Below are 16625 nucleotides of genomic sequence, written 5' to 3'. Positions count from 1 at the left end.
CTCTTGTAGATCATACTTTTTCAAAAAGCGTAGGCCAGAAAATATAACTAGACCCAGAACTCGGGAGAGTTGACTTTTTTTCTTGACTAGAATCCCTAAATTCGTTAAATCCGAGAAAATAGGCCGATTGATTTATTTTGGGGAAAATATTCATTTTCCCTTTTGGCCTCCTTCCCCACCCCCTCCCTCCCGCTTCGTTCGTTCGACTTGCTTTCCCATGAGCCTTCACAAACCAAATCACTTCCGCTTTTCGCGTGAATACTACAACTTCTGAATGCTCGTGGACCTCTACTAACTATGATGTAGGCAGAATTCTAAAGGTAAGAAGCTTTGTTATACTATTGTGGGAAAATTAAGCATTACGTCGCGCTTCTGTTGTGCATGTTTTATTGCTCAAGTTTTTTGTTTCTGCGACTTCTTATATGAACCGTCGAACGAGCGAACGTAGTCAAATGCAATCCAATAAAAGATAAGCTTAAATTACTACGTACGACCGTGTTGTTAAGCCTATATATATCAACCTCAAAACTCTAGGCGAAATGCTATGTTTAGGCTAATGTTTACAGTTGTACTTGATGTGTTTTTTGACCCAAGTTTTGCAAATGGGTATTAATTCATGGAGATTTTGCTGAAGGTAATGTTGTCAGCAGGGTGGATGAGTTCGACAAAATAATTATACAGACTGCAGACTTGCAGACTCTGAAAAGCGCTCCGATTAGCCTCCGATTAGCTTGTCAATAGTGGTAGTAACACGATGCATTTTATTCTTAAAGGGTCTTCACGTTTGCAGGTCTGCAGTGTGCATATTTGTCGCACACCTTGATGCGTATCGATCGACTGCTCGCGCGTTTTATATTGTTGAATTGAAGCTACCATACGATCGCATTGCCATCCCCAAGCGAACATAAACAATCTTTATTTTAAATTAAAGTGATAAGGAGAGGAAAGGTTGTAAACGAAATGCAACAATTTCTGCAGTTTGTCCGCCATTTTAGTAAATTTAATGGCTCACTGGTCACTGAGTACACACCCTCGTCACGCGACGACTGAGAGTCGTTAGTAGAAAGAAGGGAGGGATTGGGGATTGCGTGACGTCCAAAAAAACCTGTGTTGGAGATGAAACTGTTAGTATAAACTCAATATTATTGTCAGTAGCTCAATATAAAGATTTCTCCCAGATCAGGCTAGTTGGAGACATAGTTTTTCATGTGGGGCATCAATGTGCAGCAATGCTTGTCTACTCAATGTATTTTTTTTTTCAGCCAAGGTGGAGAGTGCTAAGTTTTTTAGACAGTTTAAGCCTGAACGTGTTTTTTTAAATTTTGAAAACAATCTGATATTTATACCTAATCGTACCTTTTTGGTATGCTTTGGTAACATATCAGGTGTGTTTGGTTGAGCCATGGTTCGTATTTTGGCGAGACACAGTCTCACCAAAATACCCATGGCGAGACCAAATGAGCCTGATATGCAGCCGAAGCATACCAAAAAGGTACAGCTATATTATCTCACTGCTTTATGTAATATATACTAAAACAACTACTCACCTCAGTTTTGGTGGTAAGGTTAGTGGTGGATATTTACCTCGCTGTTCATGGCTCGGTAAATATCCACCACTAGCCAACTCCACTTCGGTGAATAGTTGTTAAGTATTTGAAAGTTTTACCAGAATGATTCATCTGATTTTACTTTTAATTAAAACATTAAATTTTTTGTGGCCTCTGTCCACCTTCATTAGAGTAAAATGAGTTTGTTAAACATTAACACGCCCTCTGGAAATTCCAATTAAGATTTAAGATTTGGCCTTTGAGATCCCCCACCCCCAGAAATTTCCGAACCCTTCTATGGGGGGAGTATGGACATTTTCTGGAACCACACAATGCAAAAACCATAGATTATGACATCCATTGCTCACCAATGATTGGTTTGCAATCTTCTTGCATGTGGAAGATGGATATGAATTGTGGAAGTGGTAGTGGAAATGAGATAAAACAAAACAAAGCAACAATCTTTTTTTAACCCTTTACATAGAATAAAAATTAAATTATCTAGCTAACGGGTCAAATCTTAGAATAGTGATATTAATCTGCATGCCCTTTTGATGTCAAATAAGACTGGCTTCCCCCCAGCAGCCCCGTAGCCAGAATGTTCTGACAACTGAGGCAATTGCAAAGCGCTGAAGGTTTTTTTTATTTTTTTATTTTTTATTTTTTATTTTTTATTTTTTATATAGCTCTTTTATTTATTTACACACACTTACATAAAGCTTACATTAACTTACTTAGACTTACATATGGGTACATAAATACAACTACATTTACAAAACTTACTTACATCGACGTTACTACGTTAACTACTATGTTACATTTACATTTACACAAAGTCGGAGACTGTATTCCAAGTGATGAAAAGAATAAATAAATAAATAAAAAAGTAAATAGGTAGATAAATAAATAAATAAATAAATAAATGAATAACTAAAAAAAAAAAATGAACTGAAGATTGATGTTCTCCTTCTGTTTTCAATTTAAATTAAATTGATGTTTTCTAGAGGGTGCCACTTTTTGTTATGTATTTCTTGTCTATTGTTTCTTATGGCGATGTTACATTCAATTCTTTCTATACTTTTTATTTTGGTTTTTAAATGAGTTAGTAAAGGTTTAGATTTTTTGAGACGACTTTGATATATTACTTGTTTTCCCATAATGATAATGTGATTAAGCAGAAGCCAGTGTGATCTTGTTTGTAACAGACCAAAAAGAATATCACATTCATTTAACAGATCTAAATTTATCCCTACACCATTTAGCCAAGAAACAACAGACATCCAAAATTCTTTGCTACAGTTGCATTTACAAAAGAGATGCTCGAGGGATTCCTCTAAAAGATTGCAAAAAGTACACATAGGAGAATCGACTAATTTCATCTTAAACAGAGATTTGTTGGTATAAACAATGCGATTGAGTAATTTATATTGAAAACTTCTTGTTTTTGTGTCTATGGTTGCCTTGTGTGGAACCATGTAAATTTTTTTCCAGTCAAGGGCATGGCCATTAAATAAATTGTTGAATTTTTGTTGAGCAGACGGGGGAGCTTGAATATTTGTTACCAGTGTCCAGTAAAGTTTTTTCGTGGTGAGTTGTTCTAGTTTCACATTTTCGCCATCTATATATATATATTGTGATCCAGATCTTTTGGGTCGATGCTTTGCCAAGTTAGAGTTGAATCAGATGACTTTAAGACGTTTTTCCAAGGGGCGGGGAAAGCCAAGCAATAGTAGGTAGTCATTCAACACGAGCCCTTTATTTTTAAAAAACAGCCATGGCTGAAGCTTGCCTTACGCTGATAGGATATCGCCAATACAGAAAATACCTTTAGAAACCAATTTTTCACTGAAGACTGTCTCTTTGTTGATTCTCAAAAAACGATTATTCCATATGATTTCGCTGAGAATGTGCTTCTTAGTTAATATATTGTTGTTTGCTAACTTACACCAAGCAGCGAAGCATTCAAGATAGAATTTAGGTAAGTCCCTTGGTAAGTCCGTCACACTAAAATTGCAATGCATGATGAATTTTCCGCCCTGGTTTTTTAAGATATAGGTGAGGAAGTGTTTCCATGGGCTAGGGTATTTCTCAACGTACTTTTTGAGACAAAGGATACGTTGGGTATTGATCATTGATTCTATATGAGGCATTCGTAGGCCTCCACATTCGTAATCGCTTATTAAGGCTAAGCGCTTAATTTTGTCCTTGCTTTTCCAAACAAATTTATATATTATAGAGTTAGCTTGCTTTAAGATATCTTTGTTTAAAGGAATTATAGATGCTCGAAACATAAATTTTGGAATAGCAAACGTTTTGACTATTTGAATTTTTCCGTACAGGGAAAGATTTCTCCATTGCCAACTGTTTAAGGTCTTGCTTAGAGATGTTAAAATTGCATCAAAATTGAGTTCCTGTTTCTTACGCCAGTCGTAAGTAAAGTAAATACCTAAGATTTTCATAGGTTTGTTAACTTTGTCTTCGTCTATATTAGGTAGTTGACCCTTATTGGAATTGTCACCGAGCCAGAGAGCTTCCGTCTTATCGTTATTTAGCTTCAACCCAGAACAGGTTCCAAATCTCTCAAGGGTATCTAACAGTATTTTAAAAGATGGGATGTCTCTTACAAAGGAAGTCAGGTCATCGGCAAAAGCTGTAACTTTAGTTTCCTTGTTTCCAATCACGATACCCCTTATTCTGCAATCATCTCGAATATTTGTGAGAAGTACCTCTAAGGCTAAAATGAAAAGGTAAGGAGACAATGGGTCTCCCTGTCTAACCCCTCTCTGTACCTCAAATAACTGCGTGGAAAAACCATTGTTCAGTACACAACTGGAAATATTGGTATAAAGAATTTTAACCCAGTTTATGAAAGACTCACCAAAACCAAAAGATTCCAAGGTTCTAATCAAAAAAGCCCAGCTAATTATTTTGGAGTCAAAAGCTTTTTCGAAATCGAAGGCAGTCATAATACCAGAAGTTTTCGTAAGTTTGGTATATTCCATTATATCATCAATGGTTCGAGCGGCATCGGATATTGTTCTGCCTTTTATATAAGCATATTGGTCAGTGCTGATTATATGCGGTAGAACCTTTTCAAGGCGTAAAGCAATAGCTCTTGAGGCAATTTTGACGTCAACATTCAACAGTGAAATGGGTCTCCAGTTCTTTATATATCTCCTGTCCCTTTCTTTCTTTTCTATCAGTTTTATTATGGCCTGTTTTTGAGTGTTTGAGAGTTCCCCGTGCAGGTATGAATAGTTTAATGTGTCGGTCAACTGTTGCCCTAGGAGATCCCAGAAAGTTTTATAAAACTCTGCGGTTAGCCCATCATTTCCAGGTGACTTGCCGTTAGAAAAAGTTTGCAGAGCATTGTAACATTCGTGAGTGGACAGAACACCTTCACAGAGCAATTTTGTGTCTTCCATCACTTTCGGCAAAGTTGTATTATTAAAAAAATCAGCATAAATGTCGTCAATATCTTGGTAATCTTGATTTCTGTACAAATTTTGATAAAAGCTTCTAAGTTCGTCCAATATAAGCTGCGAATTGACTATTATTTTCCCTTGACTATCGAACAGTCGGCGAACACAAGTTTTACCACTTCTATTGCTCTCAAGATTAAGAAAGAATTTAGAATTTTTTTCCCCTTTCTCGTACCAGGTTGCTTTAGATCGAATGATTCTACCCTGAATAATATAGTCATAAAGAGACTCATATTCCTGTTTCGACCGCTCTAATTCTGCAGAGGTATCTTCAGAAGGCGATGCGGTATACTTCATTTCACAATTTTTTACTTTTTCTTCTGTTTCAGCCAAGCGAGCTTTACGTTTTTTGCTTTTACTCTTACTATAGCGAATTGTTACTTGTCTTATTCTGTACTTAATTAGGTCCCATAAGACACGTTTGTCAATGACATCCGCAAATTCAGCAAGCCAAATAGGATATTGTGATGTTATCATACTAACATATTCCTCATCGTTGAGAAGACTGGAGTTGAATTTCCAGTACGATGGCCCAAAAGGACGATCTTTGAAGCTGTTTAGATTAAGGATTATGGCTGAATGGTCTGACTTAATTGCAGGAATAATATTAGTTTTAGAGATGTAATCTTGAATAGAGTCACTTATAAGCCAGTAGTCTAGGCGACGCTTAATGGGAGGGTTTTTTTGAGACCAAGTGAATTGCTTGGTTTCGGGGTTTTGTAGTCGCCATAAAAGCGCTGAAGGTGCAAACTGCGAATAAAAAGCTTGGAAATGTCATTTTTTGGCAATATCAGAAAAAAAGAAACACATCTTTCATATTTGCTTACTTAATAGTTATGCATTAAGCCTCTTACAGCAACATGCAAGAAAACAAATGTAAATTCAATTTTTTTACAAGGCAAAGGCCTCAGCTAGTTCACCTGCTGCTAGCTATATATGGCCCTGGGCTTGCAGGTGTTTTATGTAGATTTTAATTAATGTTCCTTTGTAAATTTAACTCTAGATCTGTTGTCTTTTTGTTTGACAAATGCCCCATCCCAGGTAGTTCTTTTGGAGCCATGCATTTGCCCAACAGGGGAGAACTAGGAACCTCTCAAATGCCTGGCTAATGCTTGGGAGGGTTGAACATGCTTACAATAAATGGAGTGCAGTATTCTTGAGGGCCAAAAAAAGGTGAAAAAAAAATTAAACTGCATTTCTCAAAATTTCATCTCTGGTATGTTCTTCACATGTCATTATGATTTTCACCTTTGTCATTCTAAACAACATTTGTACCTTACATGATTATTTTTAGTATATACCACACAAGTGAATAGTGCATGGGGGGGGGGGGGGAGCAACTTCCCATACATTCTCTTATATTAAATTTGAGCGATGCTCTCACAACTTGCAAAGCAATCACCGGGACAGTAGTCAGTGGATGTCTCTTAGGGGCATAAGCAGCTCGATCAATCCTTTCTTTGTGAACTTGCTAAAACAATAACAACATGGGACCGATGGGAGAGTTTTTTTTTATAGTAGTAAAAAAAGGTTTTCTAAGTTTTGTCTTTAAAGCAGCGAAAATTTCTCCAGAAAGGTTCTTGGTATCAATATGTGATGTTTGTTATGAAATAAAACCTCACGGAAATGGTAATGAAAACGTGGCGATCAAATATTCCCGTGCCGGTCAGAGCTATTGTTCTTATAAATGCTCTATTGTTTTGCGGTTGTTTGTTGACTTGGTCGTTCTTTGTTTTACCTCATTTACAATCCCCATGTGGGCCAGTTGAAATTCGTGGTACAATCATTTGCATTTTAGCACTAAAGAGTAGCACAGCATCACAAAATTCTGCGTTCTTTAATAACTACACAACAATGATGAAATTATTGGATAAAGAAAACTGCTTTTAGATTTTTAGTTAAGAGAATTGAACCCCTTTATAATTAGTGATTGCATGGTAGTCGTGATTGCCATAGCTTCCATTTCGCGGGGAAAGATTGCCTGTTGCATCATCGTCCAAAACCGATGACTACATCATGAATTGATCGCATTGCAAGTTGTGAGAGCATCGCTATTCGGTCCCAGATCTCATTTCTATCCCCCCTCTCCCCCTGGAACAGTGCTTTTAGCAAAGTACTATTCACCTCCAAGGAGCTGAAATGGCTTTCCCTGTCGCCAGTAATATTGGTTACCACAAGTAATGTGTAATGTTTTGGTCGGCACTAGCTATTTAGCTTGTGGGGTATATAATAAAACAGTTATTCACCACAGTGTCGGTGAAGTGGTGGAGTTGAATATTGGTGGAAATTTACTGAGTCGCGAAGGTTAAATCATCCACAACTATTCACCACCACTTCTGTGAATGATTATTAATTATTTTAGAATGTGGGACCGTACCAGTTCCACTGGAAACTCAAGCTGGAGAGTCAGTACCTGGCTACTTTCAAATTGAACATAAACAAATTTTCTTTTCTGCCTACTATCCTTTTGGTGCCTTCCTACTTCAAAACTTAGGAAACCCCTGATGTTATCCTGATTTAAGCAAAAAATTGTAACTGCTCATTCAATACAATAGCCTCAGGAGGCTTAAACAAGGCAGTAACAATAACAATTTAAGACTGTTAAAGTTTAACTGCCCTTTCACTTATTGAAGCTTGCATGATTCACAGCATGGCACTCGCCATGTGATAAGTGTTACAATTTTAACACCTCGGTAATATTGGTTTTAAGTTCAATCCTCCTTTAGACCTGATCAAGCAATTTGGTAGATTGTCTTGTTCAACTGTTCGTTGAAAGACCATCTGCTGTTCATGAAACCCAGAGAATTGATGACTTATAAGTTTTCTCCTTCACCTATATTTTTTATTAAGCGATGACGTAATCGCTTATTGCCATGGCACGACGGGCTCTTTTATATTTTAGTCTGTCGCGATCGAACAGAAATCAAGTTTAACTTAACAAGAAATCGCCGCATAGAACACAAAATCAAAATACTCCCGTGCAATTTGAATGGAACACTACAATGTATAAACGAAGGAGATAAATTATAAATGATGGGATCTATTAGATTTAGTGGACAGAAATTTCTAATTCTTATAATATAAAGGGCCGCTGTGATCAAGAGACCGTTTGACCTTTTTTTAAAAGCTTGCTAGCGCGTATCGTATGTCGTTCATCAGATGTCACACTATAATATAACGCAATCTCTGTTGAGACAACATAGGGAAATCTAAAAAAAAAATTAGAATATAAAATAAAATATAACTGTTGTTCAATTGAGCAAATCTACAAAGAAAATGTATTAATTGCATCTTTTGCCTGTGAATTTATAAGTACTGTATTTATTTAAATTCAATCAGATCCTAACTATGCTATGCTATTTTTACAATCACTTACATTGCTTCTTATGTTTGAAAAATGTAAGCTGCAGTTGGATAACAGTCTTTTTCACGCACAAGGTGTCAGCTACTTTTATTTACGATACGTTTTTGACAAATTTCCTCAAAATTATCTGAATTATGTAAGACCCCTTGTGAAATGTCATCGCTTCTGCATGCATTGCGTGCCATTTTTAGCCCTTTCTTACTGTCCAGGTGTATTTTGCTTTGTGAGCTATGCTTTGATTCCTTCTTGACTTGCCTTGATTCAAAAGCCATGGAAATTGCTTCATTTTGAAACATCTATTGAATATTATGAATATTATTCCTTTGTAGGTTGTGGCTGTTTGCAGAAGAGCGACTGGGAACAAGGTTTGCAGAAGAGGAACTGGGAACAAGGTTGGGCTGTTTGCATTGCTTGTAGCAATGTTGTAAAAATAGGCTTTTGCATTGAAGTATTTCGTTGATACACTATTCGCACTTTATAAGTTATCTACATCACTTATAAGTACTACAAATCATGAATAATTGACATTGTTCGAGTGCAACAGTGGGTGGTTTGTAGAATATTGTTGGTAGTCTGTTGTGTGTGTTCTTTCCACTTGAGGGTATTACAGTTGGAACAACTGCACCCGTCCAACCCACCCATAATGTACTTTGATTGCGCTGTGACTCTTGGCGCAGGTTTGACTTTTTTTTTTCAGAGGCGTCATAATGACCAGCTAGCAAACTGCAATGTAAATCATTGTTAGTGAAATAGACCTTTTGCGACTATTGATCACGTGACCAATTAACTGGAGCTGTGAACATCGAAAATGGAAAGGGCATGTTTGGACTAGCCCAAATACCAACTTTCAGACCAGTCTGCTGTATAGTGGTGACATTTTATGACAGTTTGAACACTTAAGAATCGAGACGGCTCTGTATGGAAGTGAGAAGCTCTTGCATTCAAATATTTTTTGTAATCATTTCCTTAAAAAAGACACCCATCCTATACAGCTGTCCAAAATACGAAAACTGGGAAAAGCTATCCATAACGGCAAATTTCATGCCAGTTAACCGTAAGGTAGAGATTTTATGGCATTTTGAAACTTGAAAAGCAATGTCCCGTTGCTGAATTGCAAGGGTCGCTCTTAAGATAAAAATTCTTATTTCAAACAGTCATAAAATACCCCCCTTTTTGAGATATTATGCCTAAAAATACGCAAGATAGCTTTTTTCGATACCCATCGACATCCAAAATGCAGTCCAAAGTGGGTGGTTTTTGTGTTTCTGGAAAGAAGGTCATGTGACCAATTGTTACAAATGGCCTATTTGTTGATTCCTTAGTACCAAACTCAAGTGATTTCATACTTTCTCTGCAGTCTGACTTCTTAAATGGCCGCCGCCCCAGACCCAGATGAAGTGCTTCGTTCGACAACTGGAAAATCAAATTTTCAACGTGTTGCACGACTGTTAATAAGTGGAGGCACTGCGCTTCTGAGGGAGATATTTGATCAGCTTTGTCCACCAAGTAATCTTCCCACAATACTAAAGAATCCCGCAAAAGAGAAACAACTCAAAGCAGCAAAGCTCACCAAGCCACAGTGGGACTGTCTTTACCCTGCCCCAGGGGTGTACGGCAAGTCAACTGATTTTGATGTGACCTTGCTGTTCAGGTTGCTGAGAACTATTTGCAACCTGATCCCCCCTGCCACGGGATGGGATACCCTACCAGCAAACACAGACCACAGTTTAGCTGCTGATTTGGCCAGAATTAAATTCTACCGCAACTCAGTGTATGGTCACGTGAGCCAAAAGATGGAGATCAAAGATGACGAGTTCCCACAGCTTTGGCAGGAAATCAGTGACGCTCTGATAAGAATTGCGGCGCAGATCAGCTCTGTGAAGAAGACGGAATGGCAGAAGGCCATTGATAACTTTTTAAATGATCCCCTCACAGCAGAGGATGGAAGAAATGTAGAGGAACTAATGAGCTGGTATAGAAACGATATGGAAGTAAAGAAATCCGTAGAAGAACTAAACGTCACGACCCATAAAGGGATGGAACGTCTGGAGACAAGTTTAAAGGGGGCCCAGGAGGCAGCGACTAAAGAAGTCCAAGGAGGGTTAGAACGGCTGCAGACAAGAGTCCAAGGCGATTTAAAAGGGTCAACAAATGTCCTAGAGACAGCAGTTCGAGAAGAAGCTCAAGAAATTAAAGATCAGCTGGGAACGCTTCATCAATCTCTAGACAGGCTCAGCTCCTCAGATCGTAATCCTCAAGCAGCTGGAGGTCAGTTAAAATGACTTGTCATTTGACATTTCATTGCCATTTTTAACCTTTTACTTAGTCGTTCTTTCCACATCAAAGAAAAAAGGTTATGTGAATTAGGATAAGTTCGTTCGGCTTGCGTTACAAGAGGACAGGATTCCATGACCTGTTTTGTGGGGCCCCACTTGATTCTATCAGTGGGAAAATTATTAACAGTTGAAAAGCTTCGTTTGGGCTGTTCTATTTGTCTGCTCCGTCCTATTTCTTTACCAGTGATTTCATGAGATCATGATGTAACACTGATCATGTGTGGAATGCCGAATCGGCCCTGTTAGGTTTACTTCTGAATTTAATTCAAAATGTGTTTTATCCCAGCAGCTCGACTGCAATTGCGGATCAATTGCGAAGCCATCTCAGGACCTGGCCCACTGGATGGATCTTCAGAGTTGATTGTAGCCCCACAGGAACCCCAAGCAGAGATTCAACTACAGGCAGTAGCCACAGGAGGTTCAGTGGGTGGAGTGAGTAACCAGGGCGCCCTTCCCAGTTCCCAAGAGGTTTTGAATTTGGCAGCATTCAAGTACTTGAAGACGATTGACCCATCTAAACCAGAGGATCTAAATGGCTTTGTACGTTATTTGAGGGAAATACGAGAGTTGTTGATTGTGGACACCAACCCAGGAAGCCTGATAATCACAGTGGAATGTAGCACACTTGAAATACTCGACAAATTGTGGGACGACTACTGTACAGGCTACTTGAATGAAATGGCGCAGAGATTTCTCGTGACAGAGGAGATATTGCTGGAACTTGCCCTCACTGAAGTAAAACTCACGACAACCATTCTGGAGGAGGAATACAGAGCTTGTCGAAAATATTTCTTACAGTACCCAGGTTTGTTCAAGAACGTCTTCTTTTGTAGAAGTAATTATTTATAAGAACAACTGTTGCCGGGGAATTAGCTAGGTCCTTGATCTTTTACAAATAAATTCAGGCCTTTTTGTTGCCAACAAATCCCTTTATAAAAAGAGGGCAGAGCCGCGCAATCAAATACACTATAAGTGAGCGTGCACAATAATCCATTACAGTTCACCGCTAAATTTTCTCCGATTCTGATTGGATTAACTTGATCACGTGACGCGATAGTGTTCGTCCGCCGGAGGGCACTATTTTAACAATAGAGTGTTTCTGTCGAGGAATTATTTTAACAATAGAGTGTTTCTGTCGAGGAACTATCGACTGATAGTTGCCCCGCGGAAATTTGATGTTCTTAAAACAAATATTAGCCCTATTATTTGCTAATATGCTAATATTTTTTGTCTGCAGGCACGCTTGTTTACAAAAAAGTCACGGGTGGGCACTATCGATCCGGGCATTTTTCTCGGGAGGGCACTATTTTAACAATAGAGTGTTTCTGTCGAGGAACTATCGGCTGATAGTTGCCCCGCGGAAATTTGATGTTCTTAAAACAAATATTAGCCCGAGAAGCGAAGCTTTGAGGGCTAATATGCTAATTTTAAGAACATCAAATTTCCAAGGGGCAACTATCAAACCGATAGTTCCGAGACGGAAACACTCTATTGTCTTTATTGTTCACCACTAAATTTTCTTCCGCGCGCACATGCAAAAACAAGCATCGTGAATTATTTTTACTTTTCAGGATAAAAAACTCAATTGAAAGCCGAAATTTAACAAACGAAACAAAACCAGACAAGAAACCCACTAAATGCAGTGAATTTGGTTGGATTTTTTTGTCTGCAGGCACGCTTGTTTACAAAAAAAAGTCACGGGCGGGCACTATCGACCCGGGCATTTTTCTTCGGCGGTCACTATGGGCTGATAGTGCACTCCGGCGGACGGGCACTATCGCGTCACGTGTTTAATTTAAACCAATGAGAATCGGAGAAAATTTAGTGGTGAACTATAAGGGCTGATAGTGCCCTCCGGTGGACGGGCACTATCGCGTCACGTAATCAATTTAAACCAATCAGAATCGGAGAAAATTTAGTGGTGAACTATAAGGGCTGATACTGCCCTCCGGCGGACGAACACTATCGCGTCACGTGATTAATTAAAACCAATCAGAATCGGAGAAAATTAGTGGTGAACTATAAGGGCTGTTATAGTTCACCACTAAATTAAAAGGAAACATACGAATTTCATCGCAATAGCACTATAAAAGATAAAATACTCATTTGATAACAGTAGCTAATATTATAATATCTACAAAGTAATTATGTGTACACTATTCTCATTCATAATTATGACGCGGAATTCACAAGTGCGTGGATTACATAACCCTGTTTGTTTATAGATAGTTGTATTATGTAATGCCTAATCAGCATGTGCACAATCGCGGTATTTAAAGATCTCTTTGCTTAGTTTCGGGACATTTCGAAAGAGATACGCAAGCCGGGAAGTCCGGACGAATTTTCTTATACTCTCGCCGTACGTCGCCGAAGCCCAAGCAAGTAAATGGCTGTACCTACCCTGCTGCTGCTATAAAAACTACAGGACTTACACTGTATTTCAGCTTATATCCAGTCTCTGCCGCTTTTCCAGTTCCACAGCATTCCGGAGAAGCGGGACAACGTATACAACAATTACTCGGTATTTTAAAACATTTATATGCTTTCTTTTTCGCTTGCTATCTCGTTTGTTTATCGCGTAGTGTGCTTTATATCTAGTTCTGTTTAGGGCAATTTATTAGCGGACCCCGTTTATTACGGCTTTAGTAGCTTACGTTCGCTCGTGTGTCGAGCAGAGATTGGCAGACGCCGTGTGTTGGCTGTAGTAGCTTACGTTCGCTCGTGTGTCGAGCAGAAATTGGCAGATGCCGTTTGTCGGCTGTCATAGCTAAAACGTTCCGTCGCTCGTGTGTCGAGCAGAGATTGGCAGACGCCGTGTGTCGGCTGTAATAGCTAAAACGTTCCGTCGCTCGTGTGTCGAGCAGAGATTGGCAGACGCCGTGTGTCGGCTGTTATAGCTAAAACGTTCGCTCGTATGTCGAGCAGAAATTGGCAGATGCTGTCTGTTGGTTGTAGCTAAAACGTTCGCTCGTGTGTCGAGTAGAAATTGGAACATGCCGTGTGTCGGCTATAGCTATGTTCGCTCCTTTGTTGAGCACAATTTGTTTCACGACGTGTTACGGTTTTGGTCTCAAGTGTGCTCGTGTGTCGAGCTAAGTTGGCAAGAGCCATGCGTCGTCTTTGTTTAAAGTTTGAATTGGGTATCGAGGGTATTTGGCAACAGTCATGTGTCGGTCCTTTTAAGTGTTGGTGTGTTAGGTGCTTTGTTATGGTTTATCGGTCTGGAATTGATAAGCTTTCATGTCAAGAAAAATACAGTAGTTGTGTGGACTTTTGTTTAAGAGCTTACTGCTGTTTGAGTGTTAATGAGCTTAGGTTAAAGTGTTAACACGTTGGGCTAACGTAAGGTTTGTTACCTAACACATCCCAGTGCGGAACTTTAAATAGACAATTGTATATTTCTGTAGGTTTAGTTTGTAATTATTAGAAGCTCGCCGGTCGGCCGTTTTTATCCACGGAGTTAAGCATTTTATCCACGTTTAGACGCTACAACCTGGGTTATACGGGAGTTATGTTTATCCTTTACTTCTCCCCTAGCTAGAATTTTAACAATTCAAAATATTATGTCATTTTAAAATAATATAAAAATAGTCAGTCCACCCCCTCCACTGGCCTTGTCGCGATCAGAAGGGTATTCTAATTTACACCCTATAATCCGTTTACGACGGATTCCTGGTCCGGCTTGGCTAGTGGGGTTTTTCCCTTTTGTTCTTTTTTCGTTTTTGTCTTACGTTTTCCTTTCTCGGCAGACATCACTGGTGTTATTCTGTCCGCCTTAGGTCTTGGCGTTTTCTTTACTCTTAACTTCACTCTCATTATAAGCCACGATCTAAATACATGCTATGATATGGTATAGGGAAGTAACCCCACTAGCTGGGTTGGGCCTCTCTCGTGGTTGGATATACCGGTTGGGGTCTGAGGGGTTTTCTGAGTTTTGGGGAGAAGGTGTATTTTGTGGATTATTTCCTGTAAATGCGGAGATCCTTTGGCGTTTATACTGAAGCAGCAAGGTGCGTGAGCAGCCGTAGGCCACAATCTTTTCCCATATCTTATCCACGCCGGACAATGAGCGGCATAATTAATGAGTGAGAATGGTAAACTATTCTCATTCATAATTATGACGCGGAATTCACAAGTGCGTGGATTACATAACCCTGTTTGTTTATAGATAGTTGTATTATGTAATGCCTAATCAGCATGTGCACAATCGCGGTATTTAAAGATCTCTTTGCTTAGTTTCGGGACATTTCGAAAGAGATACGCAAGCCGGGAAGTCCGAACAAATTTTCGACCCTCCCACCTCCCCTTCGGCGACGTAATACACAGCTATAGTGCTTTCTCACCCAGTCGCTCATTGCCTCGGCCACAATCTTTTCCCATATCTTATCCACGCCGGACAATGAGCGGCATAATTAATGAGTGAGAATGGTAAACGATCGAAACTATGCTATTGCTTAAATAACATACAGTCTTGATTTCGTATTTATCGTAAATCGAACAAAATTTACCGTGCAAAAAGAATTTGCGACAATTGCAAACCCTAGTACGTTATATTTCAATAAGGCAACATATTGTTTGATGGGTTTCTTTGATCGTAGAGACTGAAAAAGGTCAATACTTTGCTATTATTCTCCCAAACTATGTTACCCATGGCGGTTTTTTTTTCTTACTTTTTGTTATAGTTATGTTAGTTGGTGTCGTCCAACTCCGTCTGCAATCATAAATCAATTCCCTTTCGCCGAAGTGGAGTCGTAGTCCACTAAGTCAACCGTAGCAAAACAATACATTACTCATTCAAAGGGTTTACATATTATTATCCAGCCGTTCCCAGCTTGAAGACTGTCAGTACTATAAATTGTTACAATTTGCTGATAATATAATAATGTCAAACAAATAGTCAGTCACTGCTGAACAAATTGTAGTTATTTTCATGACGTCAATGGTTACCATAGCAACACATAGCAACGCTCGCGATTTACAGTCGTTTTGAAAATAAAATGTCTTTGCCACAACAGATCTTGGCAACGCGGGTTGCCACAGACGTCCTCCTCGTCCCCAGGCCTAATCCGTGCGTCTTTTATCTATTCTGAATAAATTTTTAAACTGAGATTTGTCAAAAGAACGAAGTCTCTGCTATTAAAAGGGTCAATTAGCTGATCCTTCAAAACAACAAACAAATAAAACAAATACGAGACTGTGTTTAATTTTATTGCAGTTTAATAATTATATTTTGACATGTAATGGCGTATTTCTGGCGAAACCCATTTGTTTTATAATCAATAGTGCCAAGGACTCGACATCTCAATCGAAACTGAAATTTGTGAGAAAAAGAACGACATCGTAAAAATCTGTCAGGTTTAGATAAGAATGCTAGAAACTAAAAAAGTGAAAAAAAAGCTAAGTAAGTTGCAAAGTTGCTACATATTTGACTTCACCTTTGAAAGGCGTCAAATGTGAAGTCAAAGCCTTAATCTTTTTTGACCACGCTTTTGACAAAGATCAAAGGTGTGACAAAGCTGTTGCATATTTGACATATTTGGCTTTGAAGTGGGTCAAAGCTAAAGTCAAAGTTATTAGCAAATTTGACTGTACCTTTGACGCGCATCCAAGGTTTAGTCAAAGCTCACACATATTTGACTCGTCTTTGACACGCGTCAAAGGTACAGTCAAAGTTATTAGCATATTTGTCAACGTCAAAGATCAAATGTGTAACAAAATAAAGCAGGAGGTCCTCTCGGCTATCTCCTCGGGCAACGTCATAACTAGAAGCAGGTCTGGCCAAAAATCGTCATTTTTAACATTTTTCTTTATTTTTTCCAGTTTATTGAAACAGAAAAGCACGATTTGTTTATTTTTACATTCCATAAGCATTCTGCCTTCATGATTTTGCATCAAT

At 38.8% G+C, this 16625-nt stretch overlaps 1 protein-coding gene across 1 annotated transcript; it reads left to right on the top strand.

Moving 5' to 3' along the window:
• The first annotated feature begins 254 nt into the window (after positions 1–254).
• LOC144629835 (E3 ubiquitin-protein ligase DZIP3-like) lies at positions 255–10745 on the top strand. The gene is made up of 2 exons (XM_078488052.1): positions 255–320; positions 9751–10745. Exon 2 carries the CDS (start codon positions 9764–9766, stop codon positions 10673–10675), a length of 912 nt encoding a protein of 303 aa, XP_078344178.1. The 5' UTR covers positions 255–320; positions 9751–9763; the 3' UTR covers positions 10676–10745.
• Positions 10746–16625: the final 5880 nt, after the last annotated feature.

Source organism: Oculina patagonica, chromosome 11 (assembly GCF_052425735.1).
Source record: "Oculina patagonica isolate OP01 chromosome 11, crgOcupat, whole genome shotgun sequence".
In the NCBI taxonomy this organism is placed as follows: Eukaryota; Metazoa; Cnidaria; class Anthozoa; order Scleractinia; family Oculinidae; genus Oculina; species Oculina patagonica.
Note: the sequence above shows the minus strand (reverse complement) of the source record. Positions and strands in the feature narration are given on the sequence as shown.

What these genes read in the sequence shown, in the direction of transcription:
- LOC144629835 (XM_078488052.1), top strand. Translation starts at nt 9,764, where the DNA reads ATGGCCGCCGCCCCAGACCCAGATGAAGTGCTTCGTTCGACAACTGGA.